General features: G+C 57.8%; 1 protein-coding gene across 1 annotated transcript; it reads right to left on the bottom strand.

Moving 5' to 3' along the window:
* Positions 1-431: 431 nt before the first annotated feature.
* Atp1a3 (ATPase Na+/K+ transporting subunit alpha 3) lies at positions 432-21,611 on the bottom strand. Its single transcript, XM_090322828.1, has 23 exons — positions 21,496-21,611; positions 17,704-17,790; positions 17,518-17,577; positions 17,199-17,402; positions 15,696-15,809; positions 15,422-15,556; positions 12,541-12,658; positions 12,187-12,455; positions 11,613-11,811; positions 11,425-11,534; positions 11,213-11,347; positions 8,745-8,937; positions 7,233-7,408; positions 7,007-7,143; positions 4,870-5,020; positions 4,608-4,776; positions 3,350-3,504; positions 3,141-3,264; positions 2,107-2,252; positions 1,722-1,852; positions 1,205-1,306; positions 816-907; positions 432-558 (listed from the first exon to the last, which is right to left on the bottom strand). Exons 1-23 carry the CDS (start codon positions 21,499-21,501, stop codon positions 530-532), a joined length of 3,042 nt encoding a protein of 1,013 aa, XP_090178954.1. The 5' UTR covers positions 21,502-21,611; the 3' UTR covers positions 432-529.
* Between the last annotated feature and the right edge of the window lie 337 nt (positions 21,612-21,948).

Here is a 21,948-nt window from a genome sequence, read left to right as displayed (position 1 = left end):
CCCATAAGCCCATCACTTGGTGAATTGCAAGTTCTGTAGAAGTGAAAACTCCAGGACTCTGATGACTCCTAAGATGGGGCCATGCTAAAGTGGGTTCTCATGAGTCACTCGACTATCCTGTATCACGCAGGGGACACCGAGCGCCCACAGCCCTGGCCACGACTCAAGCACGACACACACATACACACGCTTCTCTCTTCCCACGGATATATTTGATAATTGTCCAGAACCAGAGATGGCGTCAGCCTGGGGGTTTGGGGCTGAGGAGTAAAAAAGAGCCCAGGGAGGGGGCTGTGAGGGGAAGGAAGAGATTGGGGGGAGAGGCAGAGAAACACAGAAAAGAGAGGGAGAAGAGAGGCAAGGGCTGGGGTGGGGGGAGGAGAAGCCAGCCAGAAGGAGGTAAAGGAGGGATGAGAGCCAAGGTGGGGGCCACTGGGGCCCTCCCCCAGTATACAAAATGGGGGGACCAGAAGGGGACTGTCCTGGGCTTGGGGACAGGGAAGAGGCGGGTGACGTGGTGGGACTGAGGTCAGTAGTAGGTTTCTTTCTCCACCCAACCTGGAAAGAGGAATGAGAGAAAGATGGAGTGAGAGACAGGAGACAGACCACGGGAGAGGTACAAGCTGGGGGCGGGGCTACCCCGACAGTGTCAAAGAGATCAAAAGGGACAGACCCAGTTGGAAGGACAGGAGGAGGAAGAGGAGGCCTCCGCTGGAGGAGACAGAACTCAAAGGGGGAAGGACGAGGAGGGACAGGGGGCGGCACAGGGTGGCGTGGGCTGAGTGGCCCGTGGGTCTCCCCTTCCCAGCCCTCACCCCCGGGGTTCCTGCGCAGGATGAGTTTGCGGATTTCGTCGTAGACGAAGATGAGGAAACTGTAGGGGAAGGCACAGAACCACCAGCTGGGCCTGCAGAGGGGAGAAAGAGGCTCAGAGGGGACAGGACACATGGCCCCGGGGGAGCAGGAGGAGGAGGCAAGCTCCCCGCATCGCCTATGCCACACAGGGGGGCCTTTGCCCTGGATGTGGCCTCAGAGCCGGGATGTCAATGGGGGACAGCCAGAGAGAAACCGGGAGAGGTGGGGCTGAGGCCTGGGGTCTCCTGGGCTCAGCCTATGACCACCACCCCCGCCCCTCTATCCAGGGAAGGCATTGTGGAGGGAGGGGCGCAAGGGCTGGGAACCCTGGGGGCGTCGGGGCACTCACTTGAGAGGGTACATGCGGAGGGCCACGTCCATGCCAGGGCAGTAGGACAGGAAGGCAGCCAGGGCTGTCTCCTCAAATAGGCCGAAGATCAGGATCTTGTTCCTAGAGGCACAGACAAGGCAGAGCTGGGCCCGGGGGCCCCCATACCCGGCACCCCCTTCCCCCAGAGGCAAAGAGATGCCAGACATGGAGGGATGGTGACCACGACGAGGGTCAGGAAAAGCAGCCAGGGGTGGCGGGGCGGGGCATGCCTGCCTGCTGTAATCCTAGCTCTGCCGAGGAGTGGGGAGGAGGCTCTTGGCTGGAGGCCAGCCCAACAAAACTGGCGGAGACCTTCACTCCTCCCACCCTGTCTCACTCAACAGCAGAGCATGGCAGCGTCCGCCTGTCTCAGGACGTGTAAATAGGAGGCTCGTGGTCTTGGGCCTGCCTCCATTCCACGCAGAGACAGACCGAAGGAAGACACAGGAAATAAAGCAGCTCAGCGCATGTGGGGAAGGACACCGTCAGGTCTCACTTCATGCCCTGCTGGAAGACGGAGTTCCTTCGGGTCTTGCAGATAATCAGATCGGCCCACTGGACAACCACGATGCTCACGAAGAAAGCTGTGTGGCACGTGAACTCCACCACCTTCCTCTGCTCATAGGTCTAAGGGAGGAATGAGGGGGTGGGGTCAGCGCAGAGGGGTGGAGCAACAAAGGGGGCGGGGCCAGAGCACAGGGGAGGGGCAACGAGAGGGCGGGGCCAGCACATATGGACTGAGTGACAAGAGGCGGAGCCACCTCTGGGCACACTTAATCCCTGCCAGGACTGGCAGAGTCCCAGGAGGACGAGGGACTGGACCAGGCTGCAGGCGTGGGATGGAGGTAGCCATGCCAGGGCTGGCTGCCTGGTTCGCTTACCCACTGCTGCCCATAGCTGTCCTCCAGGTCGTTGACGGTCCGGTCATCCCAGTTCAGCCGGATGCCCACCAGGTTACCAGGCAAGAAGCCATTTTCTGCCAGGATCACAAAGTAGGAGAAGAAGCCGCCAAGAGCCTGGATCATCCCTGGAAGAGGCAGGGAGCCAAGGAAGGGCTTACAGGGGAGCCAGCAGCAGGCCTAGGGCTCCCCTGAGGGCCCGTGTGTGTGTGTGTGTGTGTGTGTGTGTGTGTGTGTGTGTGTGCGTGCGCACTGTTGTCCTGTAGCCTTTTTTTTTTTTTTTTTGCCAGTCCTGGGCTTGAGCTCAGGGCCTGAGCACTGTCCTTGGACTTTCTCAAGGCTAGAGCTCTACCACTTGAGCCTCAGCACCACTTCTGGCTTTTTTCTATGTATGTGGTACCAAAGAATTGAACCCGGATCTTCGTGCATGCTAGGTAAGCACTCTACCACTAGGCAAAACTCCCGGCCCATGTCCTGTAGCTTTTTTTCACTCAAGGCTGGTGCTCTACCACTTGAACTTGAACCGTACCTCCCCTTCCTCCTTTAATTGGAGATAGAATCTCAAGGACTTTCCTGCCCGGGCTAGCTCCAAACAGGGCCGCTCGGAGCTCAGCCTCCTGAGTTGAGATTACAGGTGTGTGCCACTGGCACCCGGCTCCTGAGGCCACTTGAGCTTGTCACAGTGGCTCATGGGCTACCTCAGTCCTTTCGCTCAAGCTGTGTCATGGGGCAAGTCCCTGAGGGGCGCCCCAGAGAAGGGGCGCTCCTGGATGTTGACGCTGGAATCCCTCGGCCACCTGCCCCCACCGTGGAAACACAGAACAATCCTGCAGGACTCCGGGGTGGTGTGTGTCAGACCCCACTCAGCCTCCGCTGTGGGGACGGCTGGTCTGTACCTCTAGGGAGGGCTTTGCACATGAGATCTCCAGCCCCGGAGTGGAGGGAGAAGAAGCTGGAGAGACTGGGGGAAATCTCAGAGGCTGGTCCCACCCCGTGGGGTCGGCGGGTCCTCTCACCGATCTGCCCATAGGCCATGCTGATGAGTCTCTCATTGACCAGCTTGTCGGTCCGTGGGTTCCGGGGCTGTCTCTTCATGATGTCACTCTCCGCAGCCTCGTAGGCCAATGAGATGGCGGGGACCTGGGGGGCGGGGCTAGCTGAGTGGCAAGGAGGGACCCGGCCCCGCTCCCAGACTCAGGGTGGCAGGGGGGATGCCAGGGCTCACCATGTCAGTGCCCAAGTCGATGCAGAGGATGGTGATGGTGCCCAGGGGCAGGGGGATGTTGGCCATGATGAAGAGGAGGAAGGGCGTGATTTCGGGGATGTTGCTGGTCAGGGTGTAGGCGATGGACTTCTTCAGATTGTCAAAGATCAGGCGACCTGCAAGGGTGGAGGAGGCTCAGAGCATGGTGCGCGTCCAGTGAGCCCTATTTCCTGACTCTCTGGGCCTGGGGTCTGGGTGCTGCCCCCCCCCAGCTCTTTGTTTTGTTTCCTCAAGGTGAGTGTTCTACCACTGGAGTCCCAGCTCCACTTCCAGCTTTTTGGTAGGTAATTAGACGTAAGAGTCTTTCGTTCTTTCCTTCTGGGCCGGGATCCTCAGATCTCAGCCTCCTGAGTAGCTAGGATGACAGGCGTGAGGATTTCTTTCTTTCTTTAATTTTTAATTTTTTTTATTGCCAGTCCTGGGCTTGAACTCAGGGCCTGAGCACTGTCTTTGGACTTTCTCAAGGCTAGAGCTCTACCACTGGAGCCACAGCACCACTTGCTACTTTTTCTGTGTATGTGGTACCAGGAATGGAACCCAGGTCTTCGTGCATGCTAGGCAAGCACTCTACCACTAGGCCAAACTCCTGGCTGGATTTTTGTTTTTAAACAGAAGTCACATTTTAAGTGGGGAGGGAATCGCCAATGCACAAGAAGTATTTATTTGTGGATGGTGAGGTGATGGGTGATTCTAAGTTTTGTGCATCTCTGCATTTTCTTATAATTAACATGAATCACTTCCACGACGGGACTCAAATAAAATGTGACTCAGAGGCTCCATCTCCCATGGCCACCAGGAAGGAGAGCCTCAGAGTTCTCCTTCAGCCTCAGCACCAGCTGGCCACACGCCCGCCTCTCATACCACCCCACCCCATGCCTCCTGTCCACCATCGCAGTGACTATGGCCCACTGCCTTAGCCACAGCTGGCCCTGTCCTCTCCAGAAAGTTCCCACGACTCGCGCTTGGAGAGGGGCTTCCTGAACTTCCCAGAATCCTTTGCTTCCTGGGGGTTGCACTTAAAAACTACAGATGTTTCGAGCACCCTCACAGTGACCCTGACAGCAAGGAAGAATGAGAGGGGGAGCCCAGCACCCACCAGGGCCCAGCAGGTGCCTGGAGCCCTGCAGCAGGCCTGACACGACTCCCCCTTCATCCTGCCCAGGCCTCGGGCAGCCCGACGACCCCCACCCACAACTTCAAATCGCCAGCCCTAGCTTACCCTCCTCCACTCCTGTGACAATGGATGCAAAGTTGTCGTCCAGTAGAATCATGTCTGCTGCCTGCTTGGACACGTCAGAGCCGGCAATGCCCATGGCTACCCCAATGTCGGCCTTCTTCAGAGCAGGGGAGTCGTTCACACCATCGCCAGTCACAGCCACGATGGCTCCCTAGAGGGAGAGAGAGAAGACCACAAGTCCAGGCTCCAGCTTCCTCCCTCAGACCCAGGGGTCTCCCTGGGTGGGGAGTCCGCGCAGGTGCACCTGTCGCTGGCAGCCCTCCACAATGATGAGCTTCTGCTGGGGGGAGGTCCGGGCGAAGACAATCTCCGTGTGGTTCTGCAGGACCTCGTCGATCTGCTCCGACGTGAAGTCCTTGAGGTCGGTGCCGTGGATCACACAGGCCTTGGCGTCCCTGAGGAGAGAAAAAAGAATCAGTGGCCAAGGTCAGGGTGAGGACATGGAGACGGGCGTGCCGGAGACCCGGATGGAAGGCCAGCGGAGGAGGGAGAACTAACCTCAGGAAGGACTGAGGGACACAGGTACAGAGCGATGGGGCAGAAACATGCCCCCGAGACTCTTATCTCCAGTGAACCTCTCAAAAACTGGAAGCGGTGCTGTGGCTCAAGTGCTACCCATGAGCACCAAAGAGGCTCAAGGACAATGCCGAGGCCCTGAGCTCAAACCCCACAACTGATCAAAAAGAAAAAAGAGACTGAGATCTGAGGATTCTGGTTCAAAGCCTGCCCAGGCGGGAAAGTGTCCACGAGACTCTTATCTAATTAACCATTCAAAAACTGGAAGTGGAACTCAAAAGTGGCTCAAAGTGGTAGAGTACTAGCCTTGACCAAGAGACCAAGCACAGCACGTAGGCCCCAGGAGCAAAAAAGAAAAAAGAACAAGACAGAGGAGAGGGAGGGAGGGAGGGACAGGAAAAAAGTGAGGGGGCCTCACTATGATACAGCAATTGTTAATAGGCCCTCAAACAGCCCTGCACATAGTAGACAAGCACTGCCACTAAGCTACATTCCAGTTCTTGATGTTCTGAGACAGGGTGCCACGACGTAGCCCTAGCTGTCCTTGAACCCATGATTCTCCTGCCTCGGTCTCCCAACTGCTGGGGCTGCAGATGTGTACCACCGTGCCTGACTTTGTTGTTTGTTGTTATTACTTCCAGTCCTAGGGCTTGAACTCAGGGCCTGAGCACAGTCCTTGGGCTTTCTCAAGGCTAGCATTGAACCACTTGGGTCACAGCACCACTTTTGGCCTTTTCTGTGTATATGGTATCAAGGATTCAAACCCAGAACTTTGTGTGTGTTAGGCAGGCACTCCACCACTGGGTCACACTCCTGGCCAGCATGGCTTTAGATATATTTCATTTTTAAAAAGATTTTGTTTGTGGGCTGGGGGTTTAGCCTAGTGGTTAAAGTGCTTGCCTAGCATGCACGAAGACCAGGGTTCAATTCCTCAGTACCACATACATAGAAAAAAGCCAGAAGTGGTGCTGACTCTCAAGTGGTAGAGCTCTAGCCTTGAGACAGTCCAAGGACAGTGCTCAGGCCCTGAGCTCATGCCCAGGACTGGCAAAAAAAAAAAAAAGTTGTTGATTTATCTGTCTTGGGGGGAGATGAGGGGGGGCACAGAAATACAGGCTTTATTTTTTATTATTAATTTTTTGGGGGGTGTCATGGGGCTTAGACTCAGCCTGGGCGCTGTCCCTGACCTCTTCAGCTCAAGGCTCCCACCCTACCCTTGAGCCAAGCCCCACTTCTCATTTTCTAGAGGTTAATTGGAGTCTCAGGTCCTTTTGTGCCTGGGGTGGCTTTGAACCTTAATCGTCAGATCTCAGCCTCCTGAGTAGCTAGGATGACAGGCGTGAGCCACCTCACCCGGCTTGGCTTTATATTTTATTTGCTTGGCAATTCTGGGGATCAGACCCAGGGCTTTGTGCATGTAGGCAAAAGGCTCCACCATTGAGCTTCAACTTCCCCCTGGCCTAGTAGCTGTGTGTGTGTGTGTGTGTGTGTGTGTGTGTGTGTGTGTGTGTGTGTGTGTAGTATTGGGGCTTGAACTCAGGGCCTGGGCACAGTCCCTTAGCTTTTGCTCTCAGAGCCAGAGCTCTGCTTCTGGCATTTTGGGGGGTGGATGATGGGAGAGAAGAGCCTGCCCAGACTGCTTTCAAATCTCCATCGTCAGATCGGGGCCCCGGGATTGCAGGCGTGAGCCACAGGCACCGTCTTTCTCATAGTTGTCTTAACGAGGCAGGAACTGAGGCCTGGGGAGACGAAACGAGTTGCCCTGCGTGCGCAGGGGTGTGTGGCAATGCTGGGATGTGCCCCCCCCACCTTGCTGACCCCCGTGGCAGCAGGTCGTGGAGATGGCGGGATGGGGTGCCTCTCACCGTGGGTTGACCTGGCTAACAGGGATGTTCAGTCGGGCGGCGATGTCCTCCACTGTCTCATTGCCCTCGGAGATGATGCCCACGCCCTTTGCGATGGCCTTGGCTGTGATGGGGTGATCGCCGGTGACCATGATCACCTGCAGAGGTGGTGATTTAGGGACAGCCCGGCCTCATGTGCTGGTCCCAGGCCCCACCTCCCAGCTGCCCCACCCCGCCCAGGCCACACCTTTATGCCTGCGCTTCTGCACTTGCCCACGGCGTCAGGGACGGCTGCTCGGGGAGGGTCGATCATAGACATGAGGCCCACGAAGCAGAGGTTGTCTGTGGTGAAGTTCACGTCGTCACAGTCGAAGGCGAAGCCCTTGGGGAACTGCTCTTCGGGCAGGTAGTAATGGCAGAAACCTTGGTGGCAGGGACGAGGTGAGGGTACATGAGGTCTGCAGCCCTAAGTCCTCCAGCACGTTTGTACCCCACAACATCTAGTGATCTGGATTCCTAGCGGGCAGGGTCCCCACACAGCCCACTGGGGACATTCATGTTCCCCTCATCATCCATCCATCCCCATCCATCCATCCACCCATCCATCCATCCACCCATCCATCCACTCACCCACCCATTCATCCACCCACCCATTCATCCACCCATCCACCCACCCACCCATCCATCCATCCACTCACCCACCTATTCATCCACCCACCCACCCATTCATCCACCCATCCACCCACCCATCCATTCATCCACCCATCCACCCACCCACTCACCCCCCCATCCATCCACCCAGCTACCCATCCATCCATCCATCCACCCACCCACCCATCCATCCACCCACCCATCTACCCATCCATCCATCCATCCACCCACCCATCCATCCATCTACCCACCCAACCATCCATCCATCCATCCACCCATCCATCCATCCACCCACCCATCCATCCATGTGCATTATGAGAGGCCCTGTTCCATTCATTCATTCACTCATCCTTCCATTCATGGTATGTTCTGGGAAGCCCTATTCTCTTCATCCATACATTATACAGTCTGTGAGTTCATGTTTCACTCATCCTTCCAGCCCTCCATGGCACATTTTGGGAGACCCTGTTCTGAGCCATCCATTTATTCAGCTACTCATGTGTTCATTAATTAATCTATTCATTCATAGTGTTATGGCAGGAACTCTCTCTCCCTTTCTCCAGGGACACTTGACCTCAAGGCCTGGCACTGCCCCTGGCTGTTCCTTTTTCTCAAGGCTAGTGCTCTACCTTCACTTCCAGCTTGTTTTTTTGTCAGTTGTGGGTCTTGAAATCTAGGCCTGGGCACTGTCCCTGAGCTCTTCAGCTCAAGGCTACCACCCTACCCTTGAGCCAAGCCCCACGTCCCATTTTCTAGTGATTAATTGGAGATAAGAGTCTCGGTTCTTTAGTGCCCGTGCCTGCCGATGGCTTTGAACTGCAATTCTCAGATCTCTGCCTAGGATTACAGATGTGAGCCACCAAGCCCAGTTTACAGTTTCAGTTTTTTATGGGTCATCGGAAAAAAAGTCTCATAAACTTTTCTGCCTAGGCTGGCTTTGAACCACGATCCTTAGATCTCAGCCTCTTAAGTAGCTATGTCATAGTATATTCTTGGAGACCTTGTTCTGACCAAGCCTGGGATAGCATTACACCCCTGTGTGTTCCAAGGAGCCCCCAGAGCTGGCCTGGCCCCTGCATCTGCACCGCTTTCTCCCTGCAGTGCCTACCAAGCACGCGCTCGCCCAGGCCGCCGAGCTCCAGGTAGGCGTTCTGGAAGGCCTCCTTCATCTCCTCGTCCAGAGGCTGCTCTTTGCCCTGTAGGAGGATGGTGGCACAGCGGTCCAGGATGCGTTCAGGGGCGCCCTTCATCACCAGCAGGTATCGGTTATCATTGGGGTCCTCGGTTTCATGGATGGAGAGCTGCAACACAACAGAGGCGTCTGAGCCACACAGGGACCGGGCGCCCTGGAGGTTTTTTGTTTTTTGTTTTTTGCCAGTCCTGGGCTTGAGCTCAGGGCCTGAGCACTGTCCTTGGACTTTCTCAAGGCTAGAGCTCTACCACTTGAGCCTCAGCACCACTTCCGGTTTTTTCTGTATATGTGGTACCAAGGAATTGAACCCGGGTCTTCGTGCATGCTAGGCAAGCACTTTAACCACTAGGCCAAACTCCCGGCCCCGCCCTGGAGGTTTTTATGGGTTTCTTGGGGTTTCTCTGCCATCATTGCTATCTCTCCATCTGTCATCTGTGTGCCGCACAGAGTCCCAGTCAGCCATGTGCCCCATCTCTGCCAGATCTGAAGTGCACCTAGAATCCAGCCCCTCGTGTGTGTGTGTGTGTGTGTTGAACTCAGGTCTAGGCATTGTCCTTGAGCTTTATTTGCTCAAGGCTAGTGCTCTACCATTTGAGCCACAAGTTTCCGTCTAGATTTTTGGTAGTTTGTTAGAGATAAGAGTCTAGCAGGGACCAGGAGTATGGTGTGGCCTAGTGGTAGGGTGCTTGCCTAGCATACACGAAGCCCTGGGTTCTATTCCTCAGTACCACATACACAGAAAAGGCTAGAAGTGGTGCTGTGGCTCAAGTGGTAGAGCACTAGCCTTGAGAAAGCACAAGGACAGGGCCCAGGCCCTGAGTTCAAGCCCCAGGACTGGCAAGAATAAATATCAAGGGGTGTTGGGGGGCAGATTAGAGGCATGGCTCATTTGGTACAGTGCCAGCCAGTGAGGAAAAGCATCAAACATTGAGTTCAAGTCCTGGTTCAGGACAAATAAAAAGTCTCACAGATGTTCCTGCGTGGAGCTTTGGATTTCGATCCTCAGATCTCAGACTCCTGAGTAGGATGCTAGGTATGAGCTACCAGCACCCGGCTCATGATTCTAAACGTTATGAAATGTCCAAGTCCACAGAGACGGAACGTAAGTTAGAACTTGCGCAGGCTGGTACATGGGTGGAGGGGCATGGGGTGGTTAATGGGTAGGGGGTGGAGAATTTCTTTTTTCTTTTTTTTCAGTCCTGGGCTTGAGTTGAGAGCCTGAGCACTGTCTTTGGCCGTTCTCTCAAGGCTAGAGTTCTACCACCTGAGCTATAGCACCACTTCCAGCTTTTTCTATGTATGTGGTACTGAGGAATCGAACCCGGGTCTTTGTAAATGCTAGGCAAGTGCTCCACCACTAGGCCAAACTCCCGGCCCTCTTCCTTTTTCCCCCCCCCTTTCTTTCTTTGCTGGTCCTGGGGCTTAAACTCTGGGCCTGAGTGCTGTCCCTGAGCTCCTTTTTCCTTATGGCTAGCGCCACTGCCAGCTTTTTTTTGTGTTGGGGGAGGGGGGAGTCATGGGGCTTGAACTCGGTTTGGTCCCTGAGCTCTTCAGCTCAAGGCTACCACTCTACCCTTGAGCCAAGCCCCACTTCCCGTTTTCTAGAGGTCAATTGGAGATAAGAGTCTCAGGTCCTTTTGTGCCTGGGCTGGCTTTGAACCTTGATCCTCAGATCTCAGTCTCCTAAGTAGCTAGGATTACAGGCGTGAGCCACTAGCACTGGACTTAGGATTTCTTTTTGAGGTGATAAAAATACTCAGTGTACTAGGTGGGTGGTTGCATGTACCTGTGAATGCGCTGCAACGGTTGGATCACATAGTTAATGAAGATGATCGCTGTGTGTACATTTTATCGCCCCATTCAAGAAGTGAGTCAAGTCCTGTCTCTCTGCTCAGCGACCTCTCATGACTCAGATCTCTCTGTGAGTCACAGCCAGGCCCTCTCCACAGCTGCAAGGTGGCACGGGTTCTGACCTAGCATGCACTGCGCCTTTACCTTCCAACACGCTGCCTACAGTTCAGACACTCTGCACTTCTGCCCTAGGGCCTTTGCATATGACCCTTGCTGCCCAGTCACTCTACCTCAGGCACCTGCAGGCCTCCCCTATATGGCCTGTCCTCATCCTTCATCACTGTCTCTTCCTAGGGTTAGGCTGTCTATTCCAGAGAGGAGCGGCTTAACCATCTCACTCATTACTACAGCTCGAATCTGATCAATGCAAGTTTCTCCTTTAGGGGTGGGGCATTCCCATTCTACAGATGTAGAGACTGAGGCTCTGAGAAGATGAACGTCCTGCAGGAGAGCAATGGGGTCGGGCTGACTGCCTGTCCAGGCATCACGGAGAAGCCGGGGTTCTGGCTGCCGCCCTGGCACTGAGTAAATACCTGGTATTTATTGGTGGAGTTGAAAGGAATCTCGGCCACTTTCTTGTTCCGTTCGCGCATCAGCTTCACGGAGCCCGAGGACAGCTCGATGCACTTGAGCAGGGCGGACTCGCTGGCATCCCCGGCCACGTCCCTCTGTAGTGGAGAACGGGGTCCAGTCAGGGGAGGGAGGACACAGGTGGGGTGCAGGGCGGGGGGGGTGCTACACCCACCTTGAGCACTGGAATATTGTCCTGGCCGCCCTTGAAGACAGCCCGGTTGCAGAGTCCGGCGATGTGGGACAAAGCCACCCAGGTGTGCGAGCTCTTGTCAAAGGAGGTCCCTGCGGGAGGCAGGGCTGAGTGTGAGAGAGGCCCGGGGGACAGGCGGCCCACAGGGTCCACCCTGGGCCCGCACCCACCTGACTGGTCCTCCGTGGTGTCTGCCTCGTGGATCTGGTTATCGAACCACATGTGTGCGACCGTCATGCGGTTCTGGGTGAGGGTCCCTGTCTTGTCCGAGCAGATGGTGGACGTGGAGCCCAGGGTCTCCACAGCCTCCAGGTTCTTCACCAGGCAGTTCTTGCGAGCCATGCGCTTGGCAGTCAGTGTCAGACACACCTGGACGACAGGCATGGGCAGGTGAGGGGCAGGTGGCAGGGGCGCCAAGGTAAAGGCAGCAGGCAGCGTGACCACAGCAAGCTCCGATGGAGCCCTCGGAGTCAGGCAGGCTCCGGGCAGCGCCCGCCAGCTGACTGTTTCCCATTGTGCTGGCATGTTCAATCGTACATGCAGGCTGTGGATGCAGGTTGGCATGGTAAAAAAAACCAAGGCCTTCTGACACCTAGGGCTTAGGTGCTAGCTCTCCTTCCTCAGACCCAGGGGTCCAGAACTGAGCCTTCTCACTCAGACCCAGAGGTCCAGACCCACCCTCCTCCCTCGGACCTAGGGGTCCAGGCCCAGCCTCCTCCCTCAGACCTAAGGCCCCAGGCTTACGGTGACAGTGGCTAGCAGGCCCTCTGGGACATTGGCCACAATGATTCCGATGAGGAAGATGACAGCCTCAAGCCAGGTGTAGCCAAGGATGAGGGAGAGGATGAAGAAGGAGACGCCCAGGAAGACAGCCACGCCGGTGATGAGCTGGATGAAGTGTTCGATCTCGATGGCGATGGGCGTTTTGCCCACCTCCAGGCCTGAGGCCAGGGTGGCGATGCGGCCCATGACAGTTCGGTCACCTGTGGCCACCACCACTCCCCGGGCGGTGCCTGTGGGAGAGAGGACTCAGGAGGCTTCCCGGGGAGCCATGGGGGCTCCAGGGTGCAGCCTTCGCCCGTGCCCAGCAGCCCTCACCCTCCACGCAGTTGGTGGAAAAGAAGGTGATGTTGCGAGTCTCCAGAGGGTTGTCGTGGGTGCAGTCCGGAGAGCGGGTCTGGGGTTCGGATTCGCCGGTCAGGGACGAGTTGTCAACCTGGGAGTGGACAAGACGCGGGCTCAGCACAGAGGGCAGAGTCCAGGGCACATGAGGCCTGGGGATCTAGAGGGGGGGCAGGCGGCACCTGGGAGGGGGCAGAGGCAGGGCTCCTGAAAGCGGGGAAGGGCCCTGGACTTTGGGCCCAAACTGAAGGTCAATGAAGGTTTCTGTGGGTTGAAGAGGAGGCCTGGATGGACCCCTGACCAGAGGGAGGAGGCTGAGGGTCCAGACTCCTGAGTTTGAAAGAGGAGGGACTAGAGTCTGGACCCTGGGTCTGAGGGAGGAGGCTGGGCCTGGACCCCTGGGTGTGAGGGAGGAGGCTGGGGTCTGGACCCCTGGGTCCGAGGGAGGAGGCTGGGGTCTGGAGTTCTGAGTCCGAGGGAGGAGGCTGGGCCTGGACCCCTGGGTTCGAGGGAGGAGGCTGGGCCTGGACCCCTGGGTGTGAGGGAGGAGGCTGGGGTCTGGAGTTCTGAGTCTGAGGGAGGAGGCTGGGTCTGGATCCCTGGGTCTGAGGGAGGAGGCTGGGGTCTGGAGTTCTGAGTCTGATGGAGGAGAATGGGTCTGGATCCCTGGGTCTGAGGGAGGAGGCTGGGTCTGGACCCCTGGGTCCGAAGGAGGAGGCTGGGGTCTGGAGTTCTGAGTCCGAGGGAGGAGAATGGGTCTAGACCCCTGGGTCCGAGGGAGGAGGCTGGGGTCTGGACCCCTGGGTCCAAGGGAGGAGGCTGGGGTCTGGACCCCTGGGTCTGAGGGAGGAGGCTGGGCCTGGACCCCTGGGTGTGAGGGAGGAGGCTGGGGTCTGGAGTTCTGAGTCTGAGGGAGGAGGCTGGGTCTGGATCCCTGGGTCTGAGGGAGGAGGCTGGGGTCTGGAGTTCTGAGTCTGATGGAGGAGAATGGGTCTGGATCCCTGGGTCTGAGGGAGGAGGCTGGGTCTGAACCCCTGGGTCCGAGGGAGGAGGCTGGGGTCTGGACCCCTGGGTCTGAAGGAGGAGGCTGGGGTCTGGAGTTCTGAGTCTGATGGAGGAGAATGGGTCTGGATCCCTGGGTCCGAGGGAGGAGGCTGGGGTCTAGACCCCTGGGTCCGAGGGAGGAGGCTGGGGTCTGGACCCCTGGGTCCGAGGGAGGAGGCTGGGGTCTGGACCCCTGGGTCTGAGGGAGGAGGCTGGGGTCTGGAGTTCTGAGTCCGAGGGAGGAGGCTGGGCCTGGACCCCTGGGTTCGAGGGAGGAGGCTGGGCCTGGACCCCTGGGTGTGAGGGAGGAGGCTGGGGTCTGGAGTTCTGAGTCTGAGGGAGGAGGCTGGGTCTGGATCCCTGGGTCTGAGGGAGGAGGCTGGGGTCTGGAGTTCTGAGTCTGATGGAGGAGAATGGGTCTGGATCCCTGGGTCTGAGGGAGGAGGCTGGGTCTGGACCCCTGGGTCCGAAGGAGGAGGCTGGGGTCTGGAGTTCTGAGTCTGATGGAGGAGAATGGGTCTGGATCCCTGGGTCCGAGGGAGGAGGCTGGGTCTAGACCCCTGGGTCCGAGGGAGGAGGCTGGGGTCTGGACCCCTGGGTCCGAGGGAGGAGGCTGGGGTCTGGACCCCTGGGTCTGAGGGAGGAGGCTGGGGTCTGGAGTTCTGAGTCCGAGGGAGGAGGCTGGGCCTGGACCCCTGGGTTCGAGGGAGGAGGCTGGGCCTGGACCCCTGGGTGTGAGGGAGGAGGCTGGGGTCTGGAGTTCTGAGTCTGATGGAGGAGAATGGGTCTGGATCCCTGGGTCTGAGGGAGGAGGCTGGGTCTGAACCCCTGGGTCCGAGGGAGGAGGCTGGGGTCTGGACCCCTGGGTCTGAAGGAGGAGGCTGGGGTCTGGAGTTCTGAGTCTGAGGGAGAAGAATGGGTCTGGATCCCTGGGTCCGAGGGAGGAGGCTGGGGTCTGGACCCCTGGGTCCGAGGGAGGAGGCTGGGGTCTGGACCCCTGGGTCCGAGGGAGGAGGCTGGGGTCTGGAGTTCTGAATCTGAGGGAGAAGGCTGGGTCTGGATCCCTGGGTCTTAGGGAGGAGGCTGGGTCTGGATCCCTGGGTCTTAGGGAGGAGGCTGGGTCTGGACTCCTGGTCCGAGGGAGGAGGCTGGGGTCTGGAGTTCTGAATCTGAGGGAGAAGGCTGGGTCTGGATCCCTGGGTCTTAGGGAGGAGGCTGGGCCTGGACCCCTGGGTCCGAGGGAGGAGGCTGGGGTCTGGAGTTCTGAGTCTGAGGGAGGAGGCTGGGTCTGGATCCCTAGGTCTGAGGGAGGAGGCTGGGGTCTGGAGTTCTGAGTCTGAGGGAGGAGGCTGGGTCTGGATCCCTGGGTCTGAGGGAGGAGGCTGGGGTCTGGATCCCTGGGTCTGAGGGAGGAGGCTGGGTCTGGATCCCTGGGTCTTAGGGAGGAGGCTGGGGTCTGGATTCCTGGGTCTGAGGGAGGAGGCTGGGCCTGGACCCTGGGTGTGAGGGAGGAGGCTGGGGTCTGGATCCCTGGGTCTGAGGGAGGAGGCTTGGCCTGGACCCTGGGTCTGAGGGAGGAGGCTGGGGCCTGGACCCCTGGGTCCGAGGAAGGAGTCTGGGCCTGGACCCCTGGGTCCGAGGAAGGAGTCTGGGCCTGGACCCCTGGGTCTGAGGGAGGAGGCTGGGCCTGGACCCTGGGTCTGGACAACTGGGTTTGAAGGAGGAGAGCTGGGGTTTGCCTCTGCAGGCAGAGGGAGGCTGAGGTTTCCGACTCCTGGTGGAGTGGGGGCCCGGGGTCCCAGGGGCCTCGAACCTTGCAGCCGTGGGCTGAGATGATGCGCAGGTCAGCTGGGACTCGGTCTCCACCCTTGATCTCCACCAGGTCGCCGACCACCACCTCCTCGGCGTTCACCTGCATCTTCTCACCTTCCCGGATCACAAGGGCTTGCTGTGGGGGTGGGGGGGTAGACACACAGAAGAGGCTCCTTCTACGTCTGCTCCAGGCCCTGGGGCGGACGGGGCACAACCCCTGCCCACCCACAACCCCTGCCCACCCGCCTTCCTGGCCCCTTGCTGGGCACCCTCACCTGGGGAACCATGTTCTTGAAGGACTCCATGATCTTAGAGCTCTTGGCCTCTTGGTAATAGGAAAAGCAGCCGGTGATAATCACCACAGCTGCCAGCACAATGCCCAGGTACAGCTGTGGGGACACAGGCACCCACGGTCAGGCCCTGGCCCCAGCCCTGCCCTCCGTCCGTGGTTTGGGACGAGAACTTCTTTCCTTTGTTTAATTTTTATTTGTTGGTCCTGGGGCTTGAACTTAGGGCCTGGGTACTGTCCCTGAGCTTTTGTGCTCAAGGTTAGCTCTCTACCACTTTGAACTGCACCTCCAGTTGCCCGGGGTTGGCTTTGAACCATGATCCTCAGATCTCAGCCTCCTGAGTAGCCAGGAGGACAGGTGTGAGCCACCAGTGGCTGGCCTCTTGCTTGTTGGTTTTGGTTTGTAGTTTTGAGTCCCACTATGTATCCCCAGGCTGGCCTCACACTTCAAATCCTCCTGCCTCAGCCTCCGGAGCAGTGGGTCTGCATGTAGGTATGTACCATTAGCTCTGCGTGTCTGCTTTTGTCTGAAAGTCTGGGTGTGCGTGTCCGTGCCTGGCTGTGTGCATGAGTGACGGTCTGGATTCACTCACATACGTGAGCTGCGCCCACAGTCACGGAACTGCGGTTCCCGTTTCTCCTGTGTGGCTTTATGTCGGGCCCACAGGCCGTCACCATCAGCAGGTGTTGGGGTCTCTACCTGGGCACAGTCACGCATCTCTCGGGTATCTGTCACGCTGTGATCACCTGCTGTCACCCCAAAGCTTCTGAGGTCACAGCATATCTCTCTGTTGTGTGACCTCGGACGAACTCCTTGGCCAGCTGGCCTTCTGTCCTTTCATGCTTATTTTTGTTCATTTGTTTGCTTTGGAGACAGCTTTGGCTATGTCATCCAGGCTGGCCTTGAACTTGCGTTCCTCCTATCTCAGCCTCTGAAGGGTGGGGATTATAGGCATGTACCACCAAACCCAGAAACATGTTTGTTTGTTTTCTCCCCAGTGCTAAGGCTTGAACTAAGGTCCTCACAAATGCTAAGCAAAGGCTTTACTACTCAGTGCCTCCCCCCTAACCCCCACCCCCCGGCCCCACCCAAGGACCAGCCCTCTTAGGCCTTTTTTTTCCCTTCCTTCCTTCTTCTTTTTTTGCCAGATCTTAGGCTTGAGCTCAGGGCCTGAGCACTGTCCTTGGACTTTCTCAAGGCTAGAGCTCTACCACTTGAGCCTCAGCTCCACTTCCGGCTTTTTCTATGTGTGTGGTACCAAGGAATCAAACCCAGGGCTTCAGGCAAGCACTCTACCACTAGGCCAAACTCCCCACCCCTCTTAGGCCTTTCTGAGCCTCTACTTTCCTCATCGATGACCTTGTTTTCCTCTAGGTAATTGTGTAAAGTCAAATGCTAAAAAGAGGAGCGTGGGCTTGGAAAACTCTAAAGGAACAGGAAAAGATGTGTGCATCTGTCTGTACACGGGCCACGGGAGCGGACACTCACGTTGTCACGAGAGGGGTCGTCTTCGGTGCCTGCCTGGATGCCATAGGCCAGGAAACAGAGGATAGCTCCAATCCACAGCAGAATGGAGAAACCCCCGAAGAGCTGGCGGCAGAACTTGACCCACTCGGGAGTGGTGGGGGGCGGCGTGAGTGCGTTTGGCCCGTCCCGAGCTAAGATCTCCTGGGCTTTGCTGTGCGTCAAACCCTAGGGGACACAGAACCTTCCCTGAGCAGTCCTGGCACCCCAAACTGCTACCATCAACCTCAGGTAACCAGCACACCAGGCGCCAGCCTCCTCCCTCAGACCCAGAGCTCCTCACCTGCACACAGTCCGTGTTGTACTTCCTGCAGACCTCTTCCACCGACATCTTGTGCTCTGTCTGAGGAACAGGAGTTTGGGGAGGGCATGAGCGAGGCCTTTCAGGGAGGGAGGGAGGGAGGGAAGGAAGGAGGGAGGGCAGGGTTGCTGTCGAGGGGGGAGGGGAGGGCACAGAAGTGGCACCTACCATCGCCACCTCCTTCTTGAGATCATCCAGGTCCCGGCGCTCCTTGCCCTTACTCTTTTTGGGCGAGCCCTTGTCATCTTTCTTGTCCTGCGAGGTGGCGACACGATAGCTGTCAGAGCCACCAGACTGCGGGGCGAGAAGGGGTTCCAGAGCGACACGGTGCCCCTCCAGCCCCACCCCATGCCCCCTGGTTCCCAGCCTGCCTTTCAGCTCTTGGCTCTGGCTCAGGGCTGTCCCTGCCATACCTTCTAGAACCCTCCTCTCCCAACAGCCTACCCTGTCCCCTTGTCCCTGTATTCTTGGAAGTCTCTTCCCCGTGGCTCTTCCTTTTACCTATGTGTGACTCTGCCTGTATCTCTGTCCTTCCTCTTGCTCTGTCTCAATGTCCAGTTTCCTCCAATTTGTCTGTGTGTCTCTTCCATGACTTCATATTGACCAGGCTCTCTCCCCTTCCCTCCCTTCTCTGCCCATCTTTCTGTCTGTCTTCCCTCCCTCCTTCTAAGATTCTGTCTCTTTCTTTGGTGATTTCCTGTTCTTTATATCTGACAATCTGTCTATGCCTGCCTCTGGGGGATCTCCCCCAGTCTGGCTGAGTTCTGACTCTTTATCTCTCTGTTATCTGAAATGGTATCCAGAGACTGAGCTCAGATTGGTCTCTAAGGATCAAGGTTTTCTGTTTTTAAGGTTTTCTTTATTTCCATCTTTGGCTATTACATTCTGTCTCTGTGTCTCTATCTTCATTTCTCAAGTCATCAGTTTTTAATGCTCTGGGTGTCTCTGTCTGGTTCTCTTCTGTGTCATCATCTTCTCTCTGTGTCCATCTGTCTGTCTCTCTTGGGGATTTTCTTTTCTCTCATTCCTGTCAACTGTGTTTCTTTTTGTGTCTGTGTGTCTCTGGGGCTTTCACTCTTCTGTGTCTCTGTCTCTCTGTCTTGGTCTTTTCCATCTTCTCTGTCTGTTTTTCTGTGTGTATCCTTTGTATCTGTATCTTTATCTCTCTTGGTGTGTTTGTCTTATCTCTAACCCCATATGTGTTTGTAGATTCCTTCCTGTCTATCTCAATGTATCTCTATCCATTATGCATGTATGTATGTATGCATGTATGTATGTATGTATGTATGTATGTATGTATGTATGTATGTATGTTTGTATGTATCCCCCCCCTCACTGGTTCTGTGTGTCTGGGAGCTTCCTCTGTCTGTGTCTGGCCCACCTTGGCTATCTGTTCTTCCAGCTTTAGGCCCTATCTTGTCAGCCCAGCTCCAGCTCTTTTCCTAGGCTTCTCCCTACCCCATGGATGTCTCATTCAAAAAACTCATCCGATCTTGGGAGACCTGCAGGCCTGGCAGAAAGGGTGTTAGCCACGGCTGGGACAAAGGTCTGGAGAGGGATATGGTATGCTGGGTACAAGCAGCCAGTCTGGAGTTCCTTGATGGACTGGTTATTGACATGGCTTCTCTCCTGGGGGCTGCTGGGAGGGACAGAGGCCTTGGCCAGGGACTGGGCACAACTCCAGGGCAGAATAGGAATTCTTGGAGTGCAGAAGAGCAGGAGCGCCTCAGGCCTGCCTTAAACTGGACGTGGTGTGAGGGGAAGGGACTGAATGTCCTGCATCGGGGCCTGGGCAGATGGAGAGATGGGAGTCTGTAGCTGGCAGGAGAGGTGGGCACAGGCCTGGCACTTGTAGAGGGCTGATGACAGACCTACGGGCCCAGGGCCAAGCTGGAATCTGAGGCTCAGCGGGGCTCAACGTTAATCTCCTCATGACCTTGTAGAGGCCCCAGCTGCCTGCTGTTTGACCTCAGACCCCAGGTTGAGTTCAGGGGTGTAGTGGGGGACTTGGCCATGGAGGCCTGGAAGCCCCAAGGGAGGATGTGAGGGACAGATGGGAGTTTGGCTCAGGGCCAGCCCTGCAGGGACACTGCGTCTCAACCACAGAGGCTCAGAGGCTGGCCCTCCTCCCGACCTCTACGCCTGGGAGTGGGGGCGTCAGCTTCTGGCACTTGGGGTACACATCTTTACAGAATGATGCCATGAATTCAAGATGGAGAATTGAGCAGGGAGGCAGGGATGAGAGACGGGGATGGTGAGTCTGACAGAAGTAGGGGAGGAAGCCAGCTGTTCATCCTTGTAACTGGGGACAGTGGGGAGAGAGCTGGAGGTGGGGCTGGCCCCTGGATGCAGAGACAGGAGGACTGGGGGCTGGAACCCTGGGGCTGGGGGAGGAAGCTGGGGGCTGGACTCTCCTGGGTCTAGATATCTGATCTGAAGGAGGAGGGCTGAGTTTTTATCCTCAGGTCCATGGAGGAGGGCTGAGTTCTGACACTTGGGTGAGAGCAGAGGGCAGAGGCGCCCAGGTTCCTGGCAGGAGAGCTTTAGTTCCTGCTTGTCCTTATCGCAAGCAGACTTCCTGAGAGGGGGGTTCCATATGTGCCTGTGTAGGAGCTGAGGCTTTCCCAGGTCGGAGGCCTGACACAGGGAGGGGGCCGCGCCTGTCTCCGTGGCCGCCTCTGCAGCTCCTTGCCATTTTCCACACTGTCCGCCTCCCGATGTCTGTCTCACTCGTGTAGTTCTGCATTTCTGCAGCCCGCCCCCCCTTCAGCTGCTGGCTGAGTCCCTCTGCCTTGACCCCCTCTTCTTCCTATCATTCAGGTGGGCTTTTGGTGTCTGATAGAAAAGCTCATTCCTTGGGGCTTTCTATCTGCCTCAGTTTCTCATTTTGCCTTTCTCCCTGGCTCTCTGCCTGTGCTTTGCCTCTCTGTCTCTATGTCTCTTGTTAGTGTTTTTCCTCAGTCTCTGTCCATTCCTATCCTTCTGTAAGTCTGTCTTTCTCCTATACCCAAATCCTTTGCTTCCCCTCCTGCCCCCATTTCTTTTCCCTCTTCTCTAAGGAATTGTAGCATCCATCCTTGCTCTCCCCACACTCCCGGCTCCAATCCACTTACCCGAAAGCCATCACTGGACCCCAAGTCCCCCTTCTTGCCCTGGTTCCCTCCCCCACCCAATTCATTGTCCCCTCTCCCTCCCCCACCCCGACCCACAGATCTGCAGCCCCACCCCCACCTCCATCCCAAGGCCCTTCAACTCTCATCTGCACTCTCCTCCGCCATCTTCCTCCCCATCCCTCTGGTTCCCACCCAGACCCTCTCTCTGCACCCCATCTTCCACCCCTACCCCTGGTCCCACCCAAGACACACAAGGAGAAATCCAGGGCTGCAGCAAGGGTCAGGCGGTCAACCAGGGAAGGAGAAGGCGGCATCTGCTGGAGAGACTCACAGACAGAGAAGGACGCACGGACACGGAGGCAAGGGCACGGCAGGCAGGCGCGTTCCCTCACTACCCTGGCCCTGGGGCACACAGTCAGCCTGGCACCCTGCCTGCTCCCCCTCCTCCCCCCTGCTCCCCTAGGTGAGGGACCACTGCGGTGGAGCGCCCCGCCCCCAGGCCTGGAAGGAGAAAGAGAGGTCATCCGATGTCCACCCCACCGCCTGGACCTGTCCACCGGCCGGGGGCGCCGGGAGGGGGTGGCGGCTGGGGGGTGAGGGCTTCAAGCCCCCCACCGCCCCCAGACGCTCGGGTGCAGTTTCAGGCACACCCGGACAGGGGAGGGGGCGGCGGACACCGGGGCAGGGGAGGCACAGACGGGGGTGGCAGATGTCGCAGCCGGGTTGCCGTCGCACAAGGTCAGGCGGGCGATGCTGAGGGCCGGACGGGACCCCGGGGACCCCAGCCCACAAAGCCAGGCCCCCCCGCGCCAGACCCCGTCTGGGCCGCCCCGACCCCGGCACCTACCCCCATCTTGGCGGCTGGGTGGGGAGAGCGGCGCGCTGGGCTGGGGCGTCTGCAGCGCCCGCGCTCCGAGGCGGCGAGCGTCCGTCCGTCGGTCCGTCCCGCCGCACAGAGGCTGCGGGGGCCGCGGGCGCCGCCTCCTCATATGCCGGCCCCCGCCGGGGGGAGGCGGCGCCGGCCAATCAGGAGCGCCGCGGCGCTGACGGACAGCCCGAAGCCCCGCCCCCGGCACTGCAGCTGTCCTCCCCGCCCCACCCCCTCCGCCACCCCCAGCCCCGGCCCTGCGGAAAGCGCCACGCGAGCATCGCTGCGGGATGGGGGTGGGGGGATCCCGGAGACCACCCCCCACACCCCGCCATCCAGGGACCCGGAGACCCCATCAGTGTAGCAGGAGGGGGGCTGCTGAGGGAGAGGGAGGAGAGCACCCCAGAAATCCCTTCATGGTTGGGGGAAAAA

The sequence above is a fragment of the Megascapheus bottae genome, chromosome 31, assembly GCF_031878675.1.
Source record: "Megascapheus bottae isolate mThoBot1 chromosome 31, mThoBot2.hap1, whole genome shotgun sequence".
Taxonomy (NCBI): domain Eukaryota; kingdom Metazoa; phylum Chordata; class Mammalia; order Rodentia; family Geomyidae; genus Megascapheus; species Megascapheus bottae.
Note: the sequence above shows the minus strand (reverse complement) of the source record. Positions and strands in the feature narration are given on the sequence as shown.